The 18,637-nt window shown below is 62.7% G+C and overlaps 2 protein-coding genes across 3 annotated transcripts; one reads left to right on the top strand and one right to left on the bottom strand.

The window, feature by feature from the left end:
- The first annotated feature begins 3 nt into the window (after positions 1 to 3).
- Positions 4 to 4,582, top strand: SYNGR3 (synaptogyrin 3). Of its 2 annotated transcripts, XM_047097996.1 has the most exons (4): positions 4 to 102; positions 2,558 to 2,795; positions 2,903 to 3,045; positions 3,125 to 3,409. In XM_047097996.1, exons 1-4 carry the CDS (start codon positions 4 to 6, stop codon positions 3,332 to 3,334), a joined length of 690 nt encoding a protein of 229 aa, XP_046953952.1. In that variant the 3' UTR covers positions 3,335 to 3,409. The 2 variants fall into 2 exon arrangements, with proteins under 2 accessions (XP_046953952.1, XP_046953951.1); XM_047097995.1 differs by having other exon boundaries at positions 2,903 to 4,582.
- Positions 4,583 to 7,090: 2,508 nt separating this feature from the next.
- On the bottom strand, positions 7,091 to 17,973 carry ZNF598 (zinc finger protein 598, E3 ubiquitin ligase). Its single transcript, XM_047098000.1, has 12 exons — positions 17,749 to 17,973; positions 12,756 to 12,868; positions 12,109 to 12,238; positions 11,688 to 11,899; positions 11,372 to 11,589; positions 10,880 to 10,997; positions 10,094 to 10,317; positions 9,840 to 9,924; positions 8,944 to 9,731; positions 8,397 to 8,547; positions 8,133 to 8,283; positions 7,091 to 8,041 (listed from the first exon to the last, which is right to left on the bottom strand). The coding sequence occupies exons 1-12, from the start codon at positions 17,971 to 17,973 to the stop codon at positions 7,691 to 7,693; spliced, it is 2,766 nt and encodes a 921-aa protein (XP_046953956.1). The 3' UTR covers positions 7,091 to 7,690.
- Between the last annotated feature and the right edge of the window lie 664 nt (positions 17,974 to 18,637).

Here is an 18,637-nt window from a genome sequence, read left to right as displayed (position 1 = left end):
GCCATGGAGGGAGCCTCGTTCGGCGCGGGCCGCGCGGGGGCCGCCCTGGACCCCGTGAGCTTCGCCCGGCGGCCCCAGACCCTACTGCGGGTCGCGTCCTGGGTGAGTGGCCCCCGCCCCGGTCCCCGATCCCGCCTCGCCTCGCCTCGCATCCCTCGTCCTTTCCCGCTGCCCCTAGCCCCTCGCCCCCATCCTTGTCCCCGCGGGCCCCTCCCCCGCCGGCCGCAGGTTGGGGTGACGTCACCGGGCTGGGCGCGCCCACCTGCGGGAGGGGGAGGGGCCGGCGGCAACCGCCGGGGACCTTGAGAGGTCACCGCCCGCCGCCCCCATCCTCCAATTCCTCCTTAGGTCTAACTCTGTCCCCTACCTTAGCCCTCGCTCCGTTTTTCTTGTTCTCACGACCTGGAAGCGGGCACAGGGGCGGGGACGGGATTGGGCTCGAGCGCTCCATCTCAGCACGAGGAGGGGGCTGTGGGAGCCAAGTGTATCAGGCAGAGCTTCCGCCCGCTTCTCCCCCACACACATCCTCCAGCCTCCTTCGAAGGGAACTGGCCCTTTCCCAGGCCCCCCAGTTGCAATTGTGAGTGTGGGGGTGCTCTGGGATCCCTCTGGGTGGGGCAGCAAGAAGGGGCTCTGCACTAGAAGGACTTCCTGGGGGTGGTGTGGGAGAGGCAGATTTGGGCACAGCCTCGCCCAGTGGGGCATCCCTAGAGGGGGCGTCCTGCTTCCCCCTCGAACGCCTCCAGGCAGGAAGGATGGAGAGGTGGGGTGACTATATGGGTTTTGTGTAGCCGCTGGCACTTGGTGCCAGCTGCACCTGCCCGCTTGTCTTCAAGGAGAGCGATGCCCAGGGTGGGCTGACTTGGGGCAGACCAGGATAGGACCCCTGTATCCTAGTGCCAGCTCTGGTGCGACTTGTGGACCACCCTGGGGGCACATATCCATACCCCACACCTGGGTTTCCCTCCGGACTTCATCTCAAGGAGCTGGCGAAGGAAAGGAGAGAAATGAAGTTGAAACTGAAGGTCTGTTTTTAGAAACACAGCGCTGCCCAGAGCTAAAACAGCAGCATCAGGTTTAAAATGACTGTGGTCCAGGGGTGCCTGGCTGGCTCAGTCGGTAGAGCATGTGACTCAGGGTCGTGAGTTCAAGCCCCACATTGGCTGTGGAACCTACCTTAATAAATAAATAAATAAATAAATAAATAAATAAATAAATAAAGTAAAATGACTATGGTCCGCTGCCACCTGCCTTCCAGCCTTTGTGGGCACGGGATTCTGTGGTTTGACTGAACCCCGAAGGTTAATAGTATCGCCTTTTGAGCCGGAACACTCATGGTGCCAATAATCAGTCACATGGGGCTGTCATCCCTTGGGTGCCCACCAAGTGCAGCACGGCAGGTGGGCATTATTTCTCTGGCCCCAATACTCCATGAGCTGCACCTGTTACTGTATTTGGCATGTTAAGAAGCAGGGCCACACAGCTCCCGGATGCTGAGGGTGGGTTCTAGGCAGGGCCTGGGTGTCAGCTGTGCAACTGTCCCTCCGCGGCTTCCCTGTGTGGTCTGGCCCCTCTCTTCACACCTGCTTCCCACAGCGCCACCCGCTGGAGCCTGGGAATCACTGATCCAGGTGAAGGCTCCTGTTCCTACAGTCTGGAGTGTAGGGGCCCTGCGGTGCTGATGACCCAGTTTGAATGTCAGCCCCATCTTTTATCAGCCAAGTGACTTCAGTACTTGGAGCCCCAATTTTCCCATCTATAAAGGGGATAAGAACAATGGCCCCCTTGTGGTTTGCAGGGAGGATTCTATGAGGAATCCATGTAAAGTCGTGGTTTTAAGCATAGTGCCTGAGCATAGTAGATGCTCACTAAATGGTATATGTCCATAATTTCTAAAAATGTTTTTATTTATTTTGAGAGAGAGAGAGAGAGAGAGAGAGAGGAAGTGGGGAAGGGAAAAGAGAGAGGGAGACACAGAATCTGAAGCAGGCTCCAGGCGCTTAGCTGTCAGCACACAGCCCGAGGCGGGGCTTGAACCCATGAACTGTGGGATCGTGACCTGAGCTGAGGTCGGAGGTTTAACCGACTGAGCCACCCAGGCGCTCCAATGTCCAAAATTTTTAATATTAAATTTTTTTTTCAACGTTTATTTATTTTTGGGACAGGGAGAGACAGAGCATGAACGGGGGAGGGGCAGAGAGAGAGGGAGACACAGAATCGGAAACAGGCTCCAGGCTCTGAGCCATCAGCCCAGAGCCTGACGCGGGGCTCGAACCCACGGACCGCGAGATCCTGACCTGGCTGAAGTCGGACGCTTAACCGACTGCGCCACCCAGGCGCCCCATGTCCAAAATTTTTAAATACGTGAGGGAGCTATTAAGGGAAGGGTGCCCGAAGATCCCATTCACAGATGGGCCCTGTGCTGCAGGGAGAGGTAGGGACAGGCCCGAGGGCGTGAGCAGTCGCGGTGGGTGACGGGGACATCCGCCTTGGCTGGGAAGCGGGCGCCACCGCAGGGCCCTGAGTGCCCCTGCCCCCTCCCTCCCGCCGCCCGCAGGTGTTCTCCATCGCCGTCTTCGGGCCCATAGTCAACGAGGGCTACGTGAACACCGACAGCGGCCCCGAGCTGCGCTGCGTCTTCAACGGGAACGCGGGCGCCTGCCGCTTCGGCGTCGCTCTCGGCCTGGGGGCCTTCCTTGCCTGCGCCGCCTTCCTGCTGCTCGACGTGCGCTTCCAGCAGATCAGCAGCGTCCGCGACCGCCGCCGCGCGGTGCTGCTGGACCTGGGCTTCTCAGGTGGGCGGGGCCGGGCCGCGGGGCGGGGCTTCGTCCGGGGCGGGGCTTGCCGGCGGTGGGCGGGGCCTCCCGCGCCGGCCTCCCCTGACTCGCGCGCCTGCCCGCAGGGCTCTGGTCCTTCCTGTGGTTCGTGGGCTTCTGCTTCCTCACCAACCAGTGGCAGCGCACGGCGCCCGGGCCCGGCACGCTGCAGGCGGGAGACGCGGCGCGGGCCGCCATCGCCTTCAGCTTCTTCTCCATCCTCAGCTGGGTGAGTGCGGCCGGCGGGGGCCGGGCCGGGGCCGGGGCGGGGCGGGGTCGGTGCTGGCTGACCCCGGGCTCCCCCTCAGGTGGCGCTCACTGTGAAGGCCCTGCAGCGGTTCCGCCTGGGCACGGACATGTCGCTCTTTGCCACCGAACAGCTGGGCGCCGGGGCGGGTCAGGCCTATCCTGGCTACCCGGTGGGCAGCGGCGTGGAGGGCACCGAGACCTACCAGAGCCCTCCCTTCACCGAGACCCTGGACACCAGCCCCAAAGGGTACCAGGTGCCTGCCTACTAGTGGCCGGCAGGCCCCCACCAGGGCTCGGAGGCTGCCACCAAGGCAGGCAGGGTCCAGGGCGTCCTGGGACCTCCCTCAGGTCCTCCTGGCCCAGCGCCAGGGACAGAGGGGGTGGCCACTGTGGGCCATCTGGGGCCAAGAGAGGGTAGCCCCCAGGGTGCCTAGGCTGCCCCACCCCCCAGGTTCCCCCTGTCCCCTTAGGCGCTGGCCCCAGGCCCAAGGTCCTGAGGAGGGGACAGTGCGGTCTTGGGCGTGTGTCCTCCAACCTCTGGTGAATCAGCCTGGGAGGGGGCCATTCCTCTCCTGAGTCAGCTAGCCCCCGGCTCACCTGTCCACTCTGGTGTCAGGGGTCTAGCTGTCCACAGCTAGGTGCAGGGGCTGCCCCTCAGACATGGGCGCTGTTCCCATCCCATGTCCCTGAGGGTAGTGACGGTCCCTGCTCCTGTTGTGGTGGCTCACCCCATGGGGCTGTGCGTGCGCTCTGTCTGGAGCCTCCACCCACTTGCCCTCACAGGCTCCCTAGAGTAGCCTGGTCCTGTTGATGTTGTGATTGTGGTCAAGTCCTCGGGCTTCACCTCCTAGTTCCCCGCAAGCAGCCTCACTGTCTGTGGCCCCTGCTCCCATCCCCACCTGCCTTGGCCCGGGAGCCTGCCCACACGTGGGCATTCTGGGCTAGGAAGGCACAACACGGCTCTAGGCCTGGCCACCTGCCCTCTCCCAACCCCTTCAGTAAGACCTTGCCTAAGCGAGGCTTGGGATGCCCGGGTGCCTGGAGACACAAGCCCCTCACAAGGAGGGAGGCCCAGAGGCTCCCCATGCCCACAGTGCCCCGGACACGGCCGATCTGTGCAAACCCCTTTACCTTGGCTTCCCGGACCATCCCCTCAGCAAACTGCCCTGCACCCCCGTGGTAAGGCACAGCCCAAGGTCGGGGGCCCTCTGCGTAGCTGACGACTCATGCATTGCTCAAAGCCGGCTTTTTACATTATGTCAATACCAAATGCGGCTGCCACATTTCATTCTTACAGACAGACGCCTCCCTCTGGAGTTGCAGTTGAGTGACAGCCCTGTACGTTGTAGCATAGACCAATTATGTGTGGGTATTTAAGTGAACATGTTTACAATTTTTGTATCTATGGATCTTTCTCTCCCTCTTCCCAAAGAACAATCCCTGATGGTGTATTTTCAGTGTCCCCATGTTTCAACTGCAACTTCTTTACAATAAAGACTGTAAGTGAGTTTCCTCGGCACAGTCTCCGAGTCATTTCTACCCCTGCCCCTGCGGGTGCCAGAGGTTGGGATCTGCCCCATCAGCGCCCAGAATCCAGGAAGGGGCAGCAAGGGGAGGTCAGGCTGATGCCCACATTCTGGGGGTCCCTGAGGCCCCCACCGCACGTCCCTCTGGGTGGCTCAAAGTAGGAGACCCCACTCTCTCTCTCTCTTTTTAATCTAAACTGTTTTTTTTTTTTTTTTTTTTTTAACGTTTATATTTGAGAGAGACAGACAAGGATGATTATCCTTTGTGGGTTATCTGTGTTTCCTTTTTGGTAAAATGTATTAGAAGTTGTATTATGTTGAGATGTGGCTTTTTAAAGAATTATCCTGTTCAGTACTTGTGTTATGTGTGTGTGTTTTTTTTTTCAACGTTTATTTATTTTTGGGACAGAGAGAGAGACAGAGCATGAACGGGGGAGGGCCAGAGAGAGAGGGAGACACAGAATGGGAAACAGGCTCCAGGCTCAGAGCCTGACGCGGGGCTCGAACTCACGGACTGCGAGATCGTGACCTGGCTGAAGTCGGACGCTTAACCGACTGCGCCACCCAGGCGCCCCTGTGTGTGTGTTTTTTTAAACAACCATTTACTGATCTCCACACAACTCCAGTGTGGGGTTGGAACTCGCGACCCGAGATGGAGTCACGTGATCTACCAACAGAGCCATTCAGGTGCACCCCAGTGCTTATTAAGCTATCTTTCTTCAATGCTAAGAAAAGCAGTCATTCTTTCTCTGCCTGTCCCCTTCTCTACACGTCTGCCTTCCGTTCCTGGGACCCCACCGGGTGCTCCGTGCAGCTTCCAGAGCCACATTCCATGGCCAACTAACTCCATCTCTGGGGATTTTCCCAGCTTGGTCTTGTTTGCTTTTTTTTTTTTTAATTGTTTTTTAATGTTTATTTATTTTTGACACAGAGAGAGAGAGAGACAGACAGAGCATGAGGGGGGAGGGGCAGAGAGAGGGAGACACAGAATCCGAGGCAGGCTCCAGGCTCCGAGCTGTCAGCACAGAGCCCCACGCAGAGCTCGAACCCATGAACCGTGAGATCATGACCTGAGCCGAAGGTCTGACGCTTCACCGACTCAGCCACCCAGGTGCCCCCCATTTCTTAGATTTCTAATTGTTTGATAACCTTCTGGTTGAGAGAAATGGCCTTGAGAACTGTCTCTGGGGCTGGAATGCCAGCTTGGCCACATCTGAGCAGGGCTGTCTCAGGTCTCAAGTCTCTCAGCTCGTCTGTGCCTCGGCCTCCCCTTCTGTAAGAGGGGATAATAATTCTGGTCCCAGGAGCGGGCTGGGGGTCATGCTAAGGCATGTGCAGAGCCCAGAGCAGGGCTTGTCACACGGCAGGCATCACTTAAGTGTTGCCTAATATTAGTATGGTTCTTGCTTCATTAAGAGTAGCTTATTTTAGATACTGTTAACAAGATGCCTTATTATCCAGATTACTCTCCTGTGGGGCTGGTTTTACTCAGGCCTGCAAAGAAGGCATCAGCTGTGAGGGGCTTCCGGTGGGTCCTAGGGAAGGCAGGTGGCCTCTACGCGGCCCAGTGGAGGGTAAAGACGGTGAAGGCTCTCTCCGCTGCTGGGACCCGAGCACGGCCATCACCCATGGGCCCTGCTCTGGTCCCAACCACAGGCAGACAGCACCGCCCAGGCCCACAGCGTGCACACAGGTGGTACCAGTGCAGTTGTGGGGTCCTGGCCTGGCCCCTCATCATCATGGGTACACCTTCCTCATTTAGAAAGACATCTCTGGGGGCACTTGGGTGGCTCATTTGGTTAAGCGTCCAACTTCAGCTCGGGTCATGATCTCCAAGTTCGTGGGTTTGAGCCCGGTGTTGGGCTCTGTGCTGACAGCTCGGAGCCTGGAGCCTGCTTTGGATTGTGTCTCCCTCTCTCTCTGCCCCTCCCCTCCTCACACTCTGTCTCTCAAAAATGAGTAAATGTTAAAAAAAAAAAAAAAAAAAGCTCAGTTCTCATGTAAGGACACTTCCTTTTCTTTATTTGGATGTGGTTGTGTGTTTAGAACTACTGTTTACGTGGTTTAGGGCAGAAAGGGGAGATTTCTCTGGTCCCCTTCTGAGATACTAGATCTGAATAATTCACAAATTATTTTCTCGCAGAATTTCAGACACGCTCTCTTCTGATGTGCTTTTGCGGTTTACCTCAGTAGCTCCTGACCAGTCTGCAGGTGCAACCCTTGGCTCTGTAGGACTCCCATGTTCTGGAAGGATGGTTTTACTGGCTACTTGACTATAGGTCAGACATGTCCTGGTGTATTCCTGGGAGGCCTGGGCAGTGCCAGACGTCCAGGACAGGGCACTGGCTGGTTGCTGCTTCCTGGGAGCACAGCCCAGCCGCCCCAGCTCCGCGCACGGGTCGTCCCCACCCCCACCCAGTCGCTCCCTGGCTGACAGCTCTGAGCCCCCCAGCTGCGGGGTGGTCTGGGAGGACAGAGAAGCTCAGAACACAGGCTATGTGCGTTATTGCAAAATAAATTTATTTGAAGATACACGGTCTTATAAAAGGTCAGAGGCAATTAGAGATCCCAGATTCAGCTTGTCTCATAAAAAGATACAACTTCAAGTAGCACAATTTCGCGTCTGCTTTTAATCCTGAACGTTCTTGAATCACGAAACAGCCAACTGTTTACACAACACGCTCAACATCTGACTCCAGCACGGGTGGACCCACAGCTTCTGGCTTGGGGGCCGCAGCGCCGCAGCCCTCTGGCTGGGGGGGGCGCCTGGAGAGGGCCACTGTTGCCACCAGCTCGGACAGCACGGACAGGCTACGGCCTCCCAGCCCTTCCCTCCCCTCACAACCTCCAAAAGCATGAAAACAAACCAAAAGCAGCCCGCCACCAAGGCCTTCGCCCGGCTCCCAGGAGGAAACGGGATGGACTCCTATGTGACGGTGTGCTGACGGGGCAGGGTGGGCCTTCCTGGTGACCCCTGGCGGGCTGGCCAGCTGAGGGGCCGAGCAGGCGGCCTCACCAGGGCCTCACCCGGCTGCACGGCAGCCAGGAAGGAGGAAGGAGGCTCACGGGTGTGGCGGCTCCTGCCCATGCTGGCGGGAGCTACGTGAGGATCCTGGCGATGGCTTGCAGGGAGGGAAAGTCGTTGTCCTGGGCGGCGTGCAGTGCCTGGTGGCTGCTGACGTCCCCATGTGCGAGCACCTGCTGGCAGGTGGGGCACACGCAGCAGTCCAGGCCCGCCGGCCGGGCAGTGGCCTGCCACGCGCTCTTCTTCTTCCTGGCCTTGGTGCCCGGAGGCCTCTCTCGGCCTCGGAAGTGCGTGTGTGCGGACAGCAGCTCCTGCTGCTTGGCCGTGTCGGGAAGGAGCACCAGCAGCTCGTTGAAGATCTTCTGGAAGTTCTCCCCGAGCAGGTCACGGCAGCTCTTGTAATACTGGGCCGCGGAGATCACGCCCTGCCGTCCAGAGCCAGACCCAGTCATGTCCCGTGCGGGCCTGAGCCCCAGCAGTGGCTGCACCGGCCCCCCACACCCCCGCCTGACTCACCTGTCTGAACTCCCCCGACTGGCTCTTGAACTTGCTGAAGCGGGCCTCGTCACTCTGCAGGAAGTCCCTGATGGACTGGATGAGCTGCAGGTTCCTCTCCCGGAAGTTCTCGGGCACCAGGTAGGCCTGTGGTGCAGGTGTCAGCCTCGGTCTGGGGGCCGAGAGATGGGGAGGAGGTGGAGGCTTCAGCCTCTGGGGTGGCCCAAGGTGAGGGCCCTCCCCGGCTCCCGGGGGCACAAGGCTGCATGGCCCACCAACACTTACGCTTTTGTGGCGGTGGCAGTGCTGGGGACGCAGGCCGGGTGTGGGCTGGGCAGGAGGCCGGAGAAGCCAGGCGGCGGCTTGCTGACAGGGGGCACCAGGCCGGGTGGGGGTGGGGGTGGAGCGCCCTTCAGGAGCACCACGGCGTTGAAGCCTGCAGGGGTGGCCCCGCCAGACCCAGAATGTGACCCTGGCTGGCTGGGCTCCAGGGGCCGCTGTGGCTCCCCCTGCCGGCCAGCTCACCAGCTGCGCTCCCTCGGGCAACACTGGCCTCTTGCCTGAAGGTGACTTACTCCCTCCTCTGGAAAGGCCAAGGCCATTAGGCCTGCCCCAGTTTACAGGGAGGGTAAGCAGACTCCTCAGGGGGGTGCCGCCAAGGTTCCGGGGCGGCTGGCCCCTACCTCGCAGGCTTCCTGTCCCTGCTGGCTGGCCGGTGGCTGCCCCCCCCCCCCGACACACCCCCTCAGGGTGTGCTCCCCCCTCCCCCCGGGCCCAGGGGCTCCAATCTGACCCAGATGCCCAGTGGCGGGCCTGAGCCAGGCGCACGTACCTGGGGGAGGGGGCATCCTGGGTGGGCAGGGGACTCCCAGTGCTGGGAAGTCTTCTTGGGCTGTGGGGCAGGGAAGGGGCCCCAGGGGCCGTGGGAGCCCAGGGGGCTCCTTGGGTGTGCTCCGAGCCGGGGCCGGCCCCTCCGTGTGTCCATTGACAATGACGGCAACTGGCCCCTCGGCTCTGCCAGTGGGTGCGCCGGGGGCCCGCTCGGCCCCAGGGGGTCCATCTCTGTCAGGGGGCGGTGGGGGCGGCGAGGCGGCACCCGGCTTCTCTGAGCCCACCTTCTTTTTCTTGCCAACCTTGGTGAGGGTCTGGGTGGAGGCCAGTGCCAGCAGGGAGGAGACGGCCACCGTGGTGGGCACGCTCCGGAGCTCCTGGGCAGTGAGGCCGGCGCGGCCATCCTCCTCCTCCTCCTCTGAGGGGGGTGGCCCGCCCTTCTTGCTGCCCTTGCCCCCCTTCCCAGCCTTCCTGGGGGGCTGGCTGCTGCCGCCAGCAGCCTGGGCCCCTGTGGTGGGATGCGCCACTTTCTTGCTGCCACTGCTGTTCCAGGCAGAAATGAGGCTGGTGGGGGCGGAGCTGGGCTTCGAGGCGGAGGACACCAGGGCGGGGAAGTCGTCCTCCTGGAAGGTGCTCCTGCCTCTGGCAGGGACATGGTAGGCCAGTGCCAGCCCCGCGGGGCCCAGAGCAGCCGCGGCGGTGGACGAGGAGGAGGCGGAGGAGGAGGTGGAGGCGCAGAGGCTGGGGAAGTCTTCGTCCTTGAGCTTCGAGGTGGGGGGCGGGAGGGTGCTGAGCCCAGGAAGGGGAGTGGCGTCAGCGGCCTGCGGGGCCTCCCCTGCCCCGCACCCACCTTCCGCAGGAGCCCCCCTCTCTTACCCCGGTTCTGTGCAAGCGTACCTTGGAAGCATGGCCCCTGCGGCCGGGCCGGCTGCCGGGAGGGACTCCTGGCTTATAGGACCATTGGCTGAGGCTTCCTTGGGGCCTGTGAGACATAAAAGGACCCGAGGTCAGCGCTGAGCAACGTCCAGGGTGTGGGAACAGACCCCCTGGGTGAGCTCCCGGGGGCCCCCGCCAGTCCCAGGCACCGTGCGGGCCTGGAGCCTGCCTCTCACCTCCCAAGTGGCTCCCACGCCAGGGCAGAGTCAACTCACCTGGACCTTCACCCTGAGTCCGGGGCGGGCGCCGGGCACCTTGGAGCTCCTCGAGACCCCGCACCCCTGCCTCCTCCTTCTTGGGCCTGCCGCCCTCCTCCCGGTCCTCACTCCTGCGTGTCTCCTGCTGCTGCTGCTGCTGCTGCTGCTGTTGCTGCTGCTGCTGCTGCTGTGCGGCCACTGAGGCCCGGATGGCAGCTGCCACTTCCCGGTCCTCTTCTTCCCTGGGAGGGGGAGGCCTTCAGGCTGGGCAAGGCCCAGGACTACAGCGGTGCGCAGAGCGAGGTGCTGGGGAGGGGCCCCCCACCCCCGACGCATCCGGCCAGTGGGCACAGGCCCACCCTCACTGGCCAGGAGAGGGCGCTGCGGATACGGCACGACTCAGGTGCCAGCCTCAGGCTGGGGCTCCCTGGGCACCCAGGGAGCCCAGTGCTCCGGGCTCCACAGATGCCTCCGTCCTGCCCGACACTGGGGGTGGCACCCGGCCTGAGCGTGTGTTTGCATCAACAGCGTTTCACAGCTCAACTGCACGGAGCCAAGTGACACAGGCCCCCGTCACTCACCCCGACCTGTGTTACTGGGGTCTCTGGCTACAGCTAGAGAAAAGAGCAGGGCACGTCCGCTTGCTCAGGACACTAAGCAGGCCCACTGCCAGGTACAGGACGCCACACACCGGAAGGCCAAAGTCCCCCAACCCCTGTGCCTGGTCCCAGCCCAGTTGTCGGCCGCTGCCACCACCGCGGGGCCGGCGCCAGGAGAACGTCAGCGGCACGCAAATCCTCCCACCTCTTGTACCTCCAGCTTCCTCGGCGGCTCTGCTGGGCTCCACGACCACTGGCCCGGCCCACACGGCCTTGGCGGTTGTACCTGTCCACCTCCTCGTAGTCCTCGCCCCCGATGACCCCTGCGGCCGGCACACAGCCTGTCACGGGCCCGGGCCGGACCGAGGCAGGTGCTCCAGGACCCCCCCGAGGATGGGCTCAGACACCTCCAGGGTCTATGTCAGCCCCAGGCGCTCCTCACTCCACCCCACTGCCCCACCCCCGCCCCCCGGGGGCAGATAGGAGACACCAGGAGCCGACTGCTGCAAAGCGCTCCCTGTGGTCACAATGTGCTCAGACGCTCAGGGCTCGTTGAGAGGCGAGGAGGTGCGTGTCTCCCGTCCACTGGCACACGAGGGCTCAGGTCAGGACCTGGGTCTGAGGTCTGCGGGCCCCCGGGGAGCGCCCGGCTGGAGCCGGAGGGAGCCCCGCTCCTCAGAGGGAAGGCTGTGCTCACCCTCGTTCCGGCGAGAGTGCCGTGGCGTGTAGCTGAACTGCAGGTCGATCTGGCGATTCTGGCGGGCCTCGGCACGGCTGCGGCTGTGGCAGGCCGTCCTGTGGGCCTTGAGGTCAATCTCGGTGCGGAAGGCATGGGTGAACTGCTCGGTGCTGCAGCGACCCTCCTCACACAGGAAGTGCTTCTCCCGGAAGTGTTCGCGCAGGTAGGCGTAGTCGCTGGCGGGGGGCCGGGGTGTCAGCCGGAGCCCGTGGGCTCCGCCACCCCGGCCAGCGGCCCTGCCCAGCCTGCTCGGGTGCCCGGGGCCCGCGCCCACCTGTAGTAGTCTTGGGCCCCGTCCGAGTCACAGAAGTGGCAGAAGTAGTGGTCTCGCCGCAGGTGTTTCAGCAGCTCGTCGTTGTCCAGGTAGCGCTCGTCACAGAACTTGCAGAGCGGGTGCCCGCGGTGGGACGTGTCATCGGGGTCCCCCTGCATGCGGTGCCGCGCCAGGTCCTTGCGCGAGTACCATTTGCGCTCGTACGTGAAGATCTGCAGGGGAGAGGGTGCTGGGCGCCGGGGGGGGCCCTTCCCACAGCCCCGCAACACAGGGGACCCGGTGGTGCTGGTGCCAGCTCTGGGCCCCCAGACGCCAGCAGCCCCTCCCCGCCCGGGCTGCGCGAGGCAGGACAGCTGGGGGGACCCGCGTGGCAGCGGGGGGGCTGGGGTGGCGCGAGCCAGGAGAGCGGGGTGGGGCGCACCTTGAGGTGCCTGAGGCACAGCTTGCAGCAGAAGAGCTCGTGCTGCCTCCGCATGTGCTGCTCCAGGTCTCCGAAGAGGCCGAACGGCGGCAGCTCGGGGCACTGTGGGCACTCGTGCTGAAGCAGCTGCCTAGAGACACATCGGGCCCCCCGGGCCGTGCGGGCACTCAGTGGCACCGGCCGGAGTGAGCCCTGGCGCCTACTCACGGTCTCTGCGTGCGCTTTGGGAAGAGCCAGGACGACGGGCACCCGGCACGCCCACCAGCGCAGGGGCCCCGCGGTTGAGCCCGGCTGCGGGATGGCCGACCTCTGCGTAGGGCGGGCACGGTGACTACCACACTGGGAGCCAGCCCCTCACCCGCCCCGCGACAGCCGCGCCCTTCATGGGGTTTCCTGCCACGGGCTAAGATCCCAACTCACGCGGGCTTGCGTGCGCCTCACACGCCCCAGAAAGCCGGCACCGCGCTACAACCCAGCGCTTTCCCTAGACTCGCCCCGCCCATCCACCCCTGCTGGGCTGACGCCAGGAAAGCAGGGGGGCCCTGACACGCACGCTGCCCCCTCACCCACCCGAGGGCCGTGCCCATCCCTGCCACAAGCCCCTCCCCAGACCCAGGCTGGCTGCAGGCCCCTGGGACCCCGCTCACCTGTACAAGGCAAAAACTTTCCCGTCCGCGAAATAGATGTCATATTTCTTCTCGTGCTGCAACTGGTGGAGGGGGATTGTGGCAAAGGCGGGAAGCTTCTTCCCAAAGACCACCTGGAACCAAGAGTGAGGGACCTGCTGAGAAGGGCTGTGGACACCCACTGGAGGACACTGTCCGGCTAAGAAGAAAGGGAGGCACTCAGCCCCTCGTGGGAGGCCCACGTCAGGCCCTGCGGGCAGCAGTCTCTGCTATCCTGGGCCACCCAGGGCCCCCTCTCCACACCTGCCGCGTGCCCACCTGGGGTTGCCCGGATGGAGACGCAATACCCGGCCTGGCCACCAGGGGGCGGCAGGCTCTCCCTCATCCACAGCCAAACCAGCTATGCAACAGACCGAGGTCATCCCAGGGGCGGTGACCCCAGGGGGCAGTGACAGGGACGAAGCAAGCCAGGGCTTAATCACATGGGTGTTGAGCACAGGCCAGATGCAGTCTAAGAAGCAGCTATGGAAATAATGTCAGCAGGACGAGACAGGCAACCACGAGTCAAGGCCTAGTCATGCTCTGTCCACCCATGATGCCACGGAGGAGTCGGTCATGGCCCCTGACTGCTTCTTGGCCAGGTTCCTGCCTGCCATCCGGTTGTCAGGGGGGTCAGTGCCGAGCTGCGGGCACTCAGCAGGGGCAGGGTGCAGACACTCCTGCAGCCTCTTTCCCAGGGGTCTCGGGCACTCTGAGTACAGCGTGCTCAGCCCCTCCACAGAGCCCAGCCCCAGGACCCTCTCGCAGGCCCAGGCCTCTCCTCCTAGACAACAAAGGCACTGTTCCCTCCAGGCTCCCTCCTCGCTGGCCCCCACTCCCCTCCCTTGGATCCAGACACACCGCTGGTCTCGCCATGCCCCTTCCCACTCCACCACTGTCCCCCCTCGCCTGGAGCTGGTCACTCGCCTCAGCTCAGAGTCCTCACCTTGGGCCATGTCAAGGTCATCCCTGTCATGTTTAGACTCAGCTAAGCTCAGCCAGGGAAGATACCTGGGATCAGAATGGCCATGAACTTGGAAAAGCGCAGTACTGGGTGGGGAGAATGGGTGGTCACAATGTCCCCCAGCAGCAGGACGGTTAAAACTGGTTCCCTGGGGGTCCTGGGGCAGAAGCTGGGGACCTCAGTCCACACTTCTGGTGATACACTGTGGGTAGAAGAAGCCGACCCCCACACCCCCATAGGAGCCCAAGGGAAGCATCAGGGTCCAGCCACACCCATTGTGGGGGGTGGAGGAGGACGAGCTTGCCCCAACAGGCTTTTCTTCCCCTTGATGTCACGTCTGGCAAGGCTGGGCAGGGTGAACGTGACCACCCACCACTGCCCCTGCCACGCAATGAGTGGGTGCTCGTTACAGCTGTGCTCCTGAGGCTCCCCCTCCCCCTGGTTTTCTCCCCAGGACTCCGGGTCTCACACTGGCCTCTTCTCAGGAGACCTGCCCCTCTGGGGCAAGCCCCCACCCAGCCCTGCTTTCCGAGCCCAGACCCTAGTCCCTACTGCCTCTTGCCAGGGGACCAGCGCCTGCACACGCAGGGCCCTGAGCTGGTCAGGATGCTGCAGGCCGGCCACAGATCACAAGGCCTGTCGTGCAACTCAGGGTCCTAGCTGTGCTCAGGCAACACGGACAGCAGACTTAGGAGCCCGGCATCTGCCCACAAGGCGGCTCAGCAGCAGCCCGTGAGGGAACCCCCAGCCAAAAGGCATCCGAGTCCAGCAGACTAAACAGAGGAACAACTTCCTTCCGCAGAGGACACCAGAGCCGGGTCGCACCGTCACCACTGCCTCCCCCAGCCCCGGCGCCTTCCTCTCCGAGCTCTGCCCTGATCCCCCTTGGGAGTGTCTTGCTGCGGGCACCCTCGCTGTGGACAGAGGTAGGGTACAGTCCTCAAGATGGACTGCCAGGCTGTGCTGGGCACACGTGAGCCACGCCAGGAGAAGGGGACACTGGGCTGGCTCGGGAAGGGGTGGCAACCCCAGGAAGAGGTCGGGGAAGGGAAAGTGGCTGCGGCACACAGGCTCAAGGCCGGGTCTGTCTGAGAATGAGGGGGAGCAGGTTTGGAGCCAGGGGGTGCGAGCGTGGGGAAATGCTGGTGGCCCCTCCTAGACAGGCTGTGAGATGGGGCCCCCGGAGGCCTGCACCAGATGTCAGGAGAGTGAGGGGCAGGCAGGAAGATGGCAGTGCGGCTTGGCGTGGCCAGTGTCCCTGCCCACAGCACAGGGTGAGCGAGTGGCAGGACCGAGTCGCCAAACAAGATCAGGGCACGGTGGCCCAACCCGGGACACGGAGGAACTGCAGGCATCCCACCAGCATGGCCCGAGACCCACCTACCCTAGTGATCACCCTGATGGGAGAGGGTCATGGGTCTGAGGACAGAGGCACACGCCCAGCCTGGACACGTGAGGATGGACCATCCCGGGAAGCCCCTGGGTAGGCCAGGCAGCAGGTGTCAGAGGGGGAAAGGGCACCCCTGGGTGGGCCCCAGGATGCCAGGCCAATCCCTGAAGAGAGGGAGCAGGAGATGGGAGGAGAGCCCTGCTTGGACCCCCACGAGGTGGGTATGTGTTCCTGCCTGGGGCTTTGCTGCTCCCCACTCCCAGTATGCAGTGGGCGCTCCCTGAGCACGAGTGGAAGAAGGGATGGGTGGCGCTAGCATCGACCACTGGCGAGAGTGAGCCTGATGCTGAAGGTGGGCCCCATCTAGAAGCACAGGCCCCTGAGGAGCCCAGGTGGACCAGGCCAGTGGGGATGGGCCCCAACAACAGAAAAACAAGACCGGTCAGCAGGTCTGGCCTCCTGACCTGTCATCAGCAGGTCCCCTCCCACCTCCTGCCTGTGGAATGGAAGGGAGACTAGCTCAGACACATCCCACTCTGTACAGCAGCCCCATCAAACCTCTTGGACGTGCGAGGGGCATCAGGGCCAGGTGGAGCCCAAGACCTGAATCATCTCTCAGAAGAAAACGGCCTGTAGGAGAGATGTGACTGGGGAAGAAGGGTGGATGGGAAGCCTGACATTGGTCTTGCCGGTGCACCCTGGAAACCATCTGGGGTGGACAGAGACAGACCTGAGAGACAACCTGGGAGCCTGGCCTCGCCTCTACCCTGAGCACCTGCTGGGCAATCTAGATCAGTCTGGCTCCTCGCCTGACCGGCAGCTGCAGGGCTGCTCTGCGTCTGCTCTTTGCAACGCCTGCCCCAGGGGCAGACACAGGGAAGTGCCCGGTCCAGGGGTAGGCCTGTTCCACACAGTCCCTTGGCTCACTTTCCTCCCAAGTTTTTACAAAGACCTAGTCCTGTAAGGAAGGACACAGCAGAGGCAGGGTTCAGGGGCTGGGGGTTGCTGTGGGATTCCCTGGTGGGCATGGCACACTCAGAGGACAGTGTAGGACTCAGCAAGGGAACACAAAGGACCAGGGTGGGGCTGCAAGTTCAAGAGTGGGAGGGAAGCAAGATGAACAGAGAGGATCGTCATCTCACACACTTCCCGGGACACTCTCCTGCTGCCCAGTAATTCAGGGCAGGCCCGAGAGGAAGGCCAGAATCAGCCAAAGGCACCCAGTGCCAAAGCACGCCCCAGCAGGAGCCTGCTGACAGATCATGTCAACACCCCCTTGCCACAGAGCACTGGAAGGGTGTGGGACCCACAAGGAGTGAGAGAGGCCAGATGCCGGCTAGAGTAGCCACACATAGGTGCCTGCTCGCTTCCCGGGCGAGACCTGCAGCCCCGTCCTTCCTGGAAGGAAACTACAGGTGCACTGGGAAACCTGGCCATCCAAGAGTTACGTCATGCCATGCAAGCACGCAAGAGTGGCAATGCTGGGAGGCGCTCACTAAGCCACAGGCCCAAGGCTTTCCTGACCACCCCTCCACCCTAGATCTCTCCCAGGGCTATCTCTGTTCACCCCATGATAGACTGGCGGCATCTCCAAGCGTCTCCTAATGGAGCACAGAGTAAGTGCCCATGGAGAGCTCGGGAATTATAGCATCAGACATAATTTCTACTTAAACAAAACAAAACAGCCAAAGGAACTACTCCTCAACAATGCCATGTCTGCGTCACTTCTAGGAAGAAGAAAGTCAGATTCCCTGGCAGATGTCACCAGCCCAAGCTTTCCATGAACAAACCACGGAATTTCACAATGCTGGAAGCAAACAGATCTCAAAGCAAATCAAGGGAGCTCCAGCTAGGTGCTCCCAGCCAGCATCTGGCATTATTGGGAGGGTGGGGGGAATCTCCATGGTGTCCTCTGACACCCTCCATGGCTTCCAAGTCTGGAAAGAGTCATAAACATCCCCACCTCCGCTGTGGAGCTGAGCCCCTCCCCCCACCCTGAATTGGCAAGGAGGAGAAAAACTTCAGAACACTTTTATCCCGATCCACCAAGAGTCCTAAGGAAACCTCGATGGTCCTGCCTTCCCCTGTGGTGGGCAGACCAAGGGCCACCGCCCCTCCATACATGAAGGCGCCGGTCTATGGAGGGAGGACTTTGCTGGGGTTAACTTGAGGGACCCAAACACACGTCTGGGCTGGAAATACCCACTTTGACCCTCTGCTTCCAGGACAGACTGCCTCTGGAGCTGCTCCCTTGCCCAGTCCCCTCCACCCCAAGTCCTCCGCCTCCAGTGGAGATCCCTGAGGAATAAACTCTCCAGAGCAATCAGGTTAGGTAGTTCTTGCTCTGATCATGCCTCTTCCTGTGGCCCGGCAGGAATCCCTGGGGCGCAGGACGAACCGTCCCCCCCAGGGACCGCTCCCTCTTCGACCCAGCTGAGGCCACCCCCTGCCTGCCGGCCCCACGGCCGGGAGCCAGCCCCGGGTGGCCCCGTCAGGCTTGTCTTTCGGAAGCCGGCGCCGCCAGGCCCGCGGCCGGACACCAGGAAGGCAAAGTCCCTTTCCGGCCGCGCCCCGCGCCCGCCCCGGCGCCCCGAACGCGCGGCCCGGCCGGCTCGGCGCACCTGGCGCAGCTCCTCGCGGCACACGGCGCAGTAGCGCTGCTCGCACAACACCCGCATCTTGGTGGAGCAGCGGTAGCACACCGGGTGGTCGCAGCGGCCGAGCGCCGTGGCCTCCAGGTCTCCGCAGCACAGCACGCAGCTCCCGCCGCCCCGCTCGGGCGTCACCGCCGCCGCCGCCTCCAGGGCCGCGCGCCGCCCCTCGGCGCCCGCCACCGCCGCCGCCATGGTCCGGGCTGCGGGCCCCTCCGGCCGGCGCGGCGCGGCGCGGCGCGGCCTGGCTCCCGGCGGGCCCGCCCCTTCCGGGGCGACGTCAGCGCCCCGCCCAGCAACGGGCCCGCCCGGCGGAAGCGCGCGCCGCGACTTCCGCCCCAGCGAGGCGCGCGGGCCAGAGCAAGGCTGCGTGAGGGCTCCGTGGCCAGAGCTCTTCGCGCGGGGACACGCAGCGCCGCCGGACGGGTGCGAGTGTCCGAGCGACCCCGGATGACGCTCAGTGTAAGTGTGCCCCTGCTGTGGATGGGCCGTACTCGCGTGCAAGCGCTCTCCCGTGTCGCTGCGAAATGCAGAGTTAACGCGACGGCCCGTAGTTTATAAGCTAGGCTCTCGTCTCGGGAGCCCAGCATTTCTCTCCAGCCCTCACCGCTTGTGTTTGGAACACACACGGGCCTGCTCGCCAGGCACCGCCACCACCTGCCTAAGTAAGAGTTTCCTGCAAATCCTTATTGGAAAAGACATCCATCTCCGAGCCAGGGACTGTCTCCCCCAATCCTTATGGAAAAATCAGGCAGGGAACCACGTGCTCTTGACTGGGCACACCCTGCTGAGCTTGGGGGAGCGGGGGGGCTTGTCGCGGAGAAGCATCAGCGCAGGTTTGTTGAATTGATGGTGGTGA

The sequence above is a fragment of the Lynx rufus genome, unplaced genomic scaffold (genome assembly GCF_022079265.1).
Source record: "Lynx rufus isolate CCGP_SWC_20201006 ecotype Redwood Valley unplaced genomic scaffold, mLynRuf1.p SCAF_43, whole genome shotgun sequence".
NCBI lineage: Eukaryota > Metazoa > Chordata > Mammalia > Carnivora > Felidae > Lynx > Lynx rufus.
The sequence above is the reverse complement of the archived record's forward strand: the minus strand, read 5'-3'. Positions and strand labels throughout refer to the sequence as shown.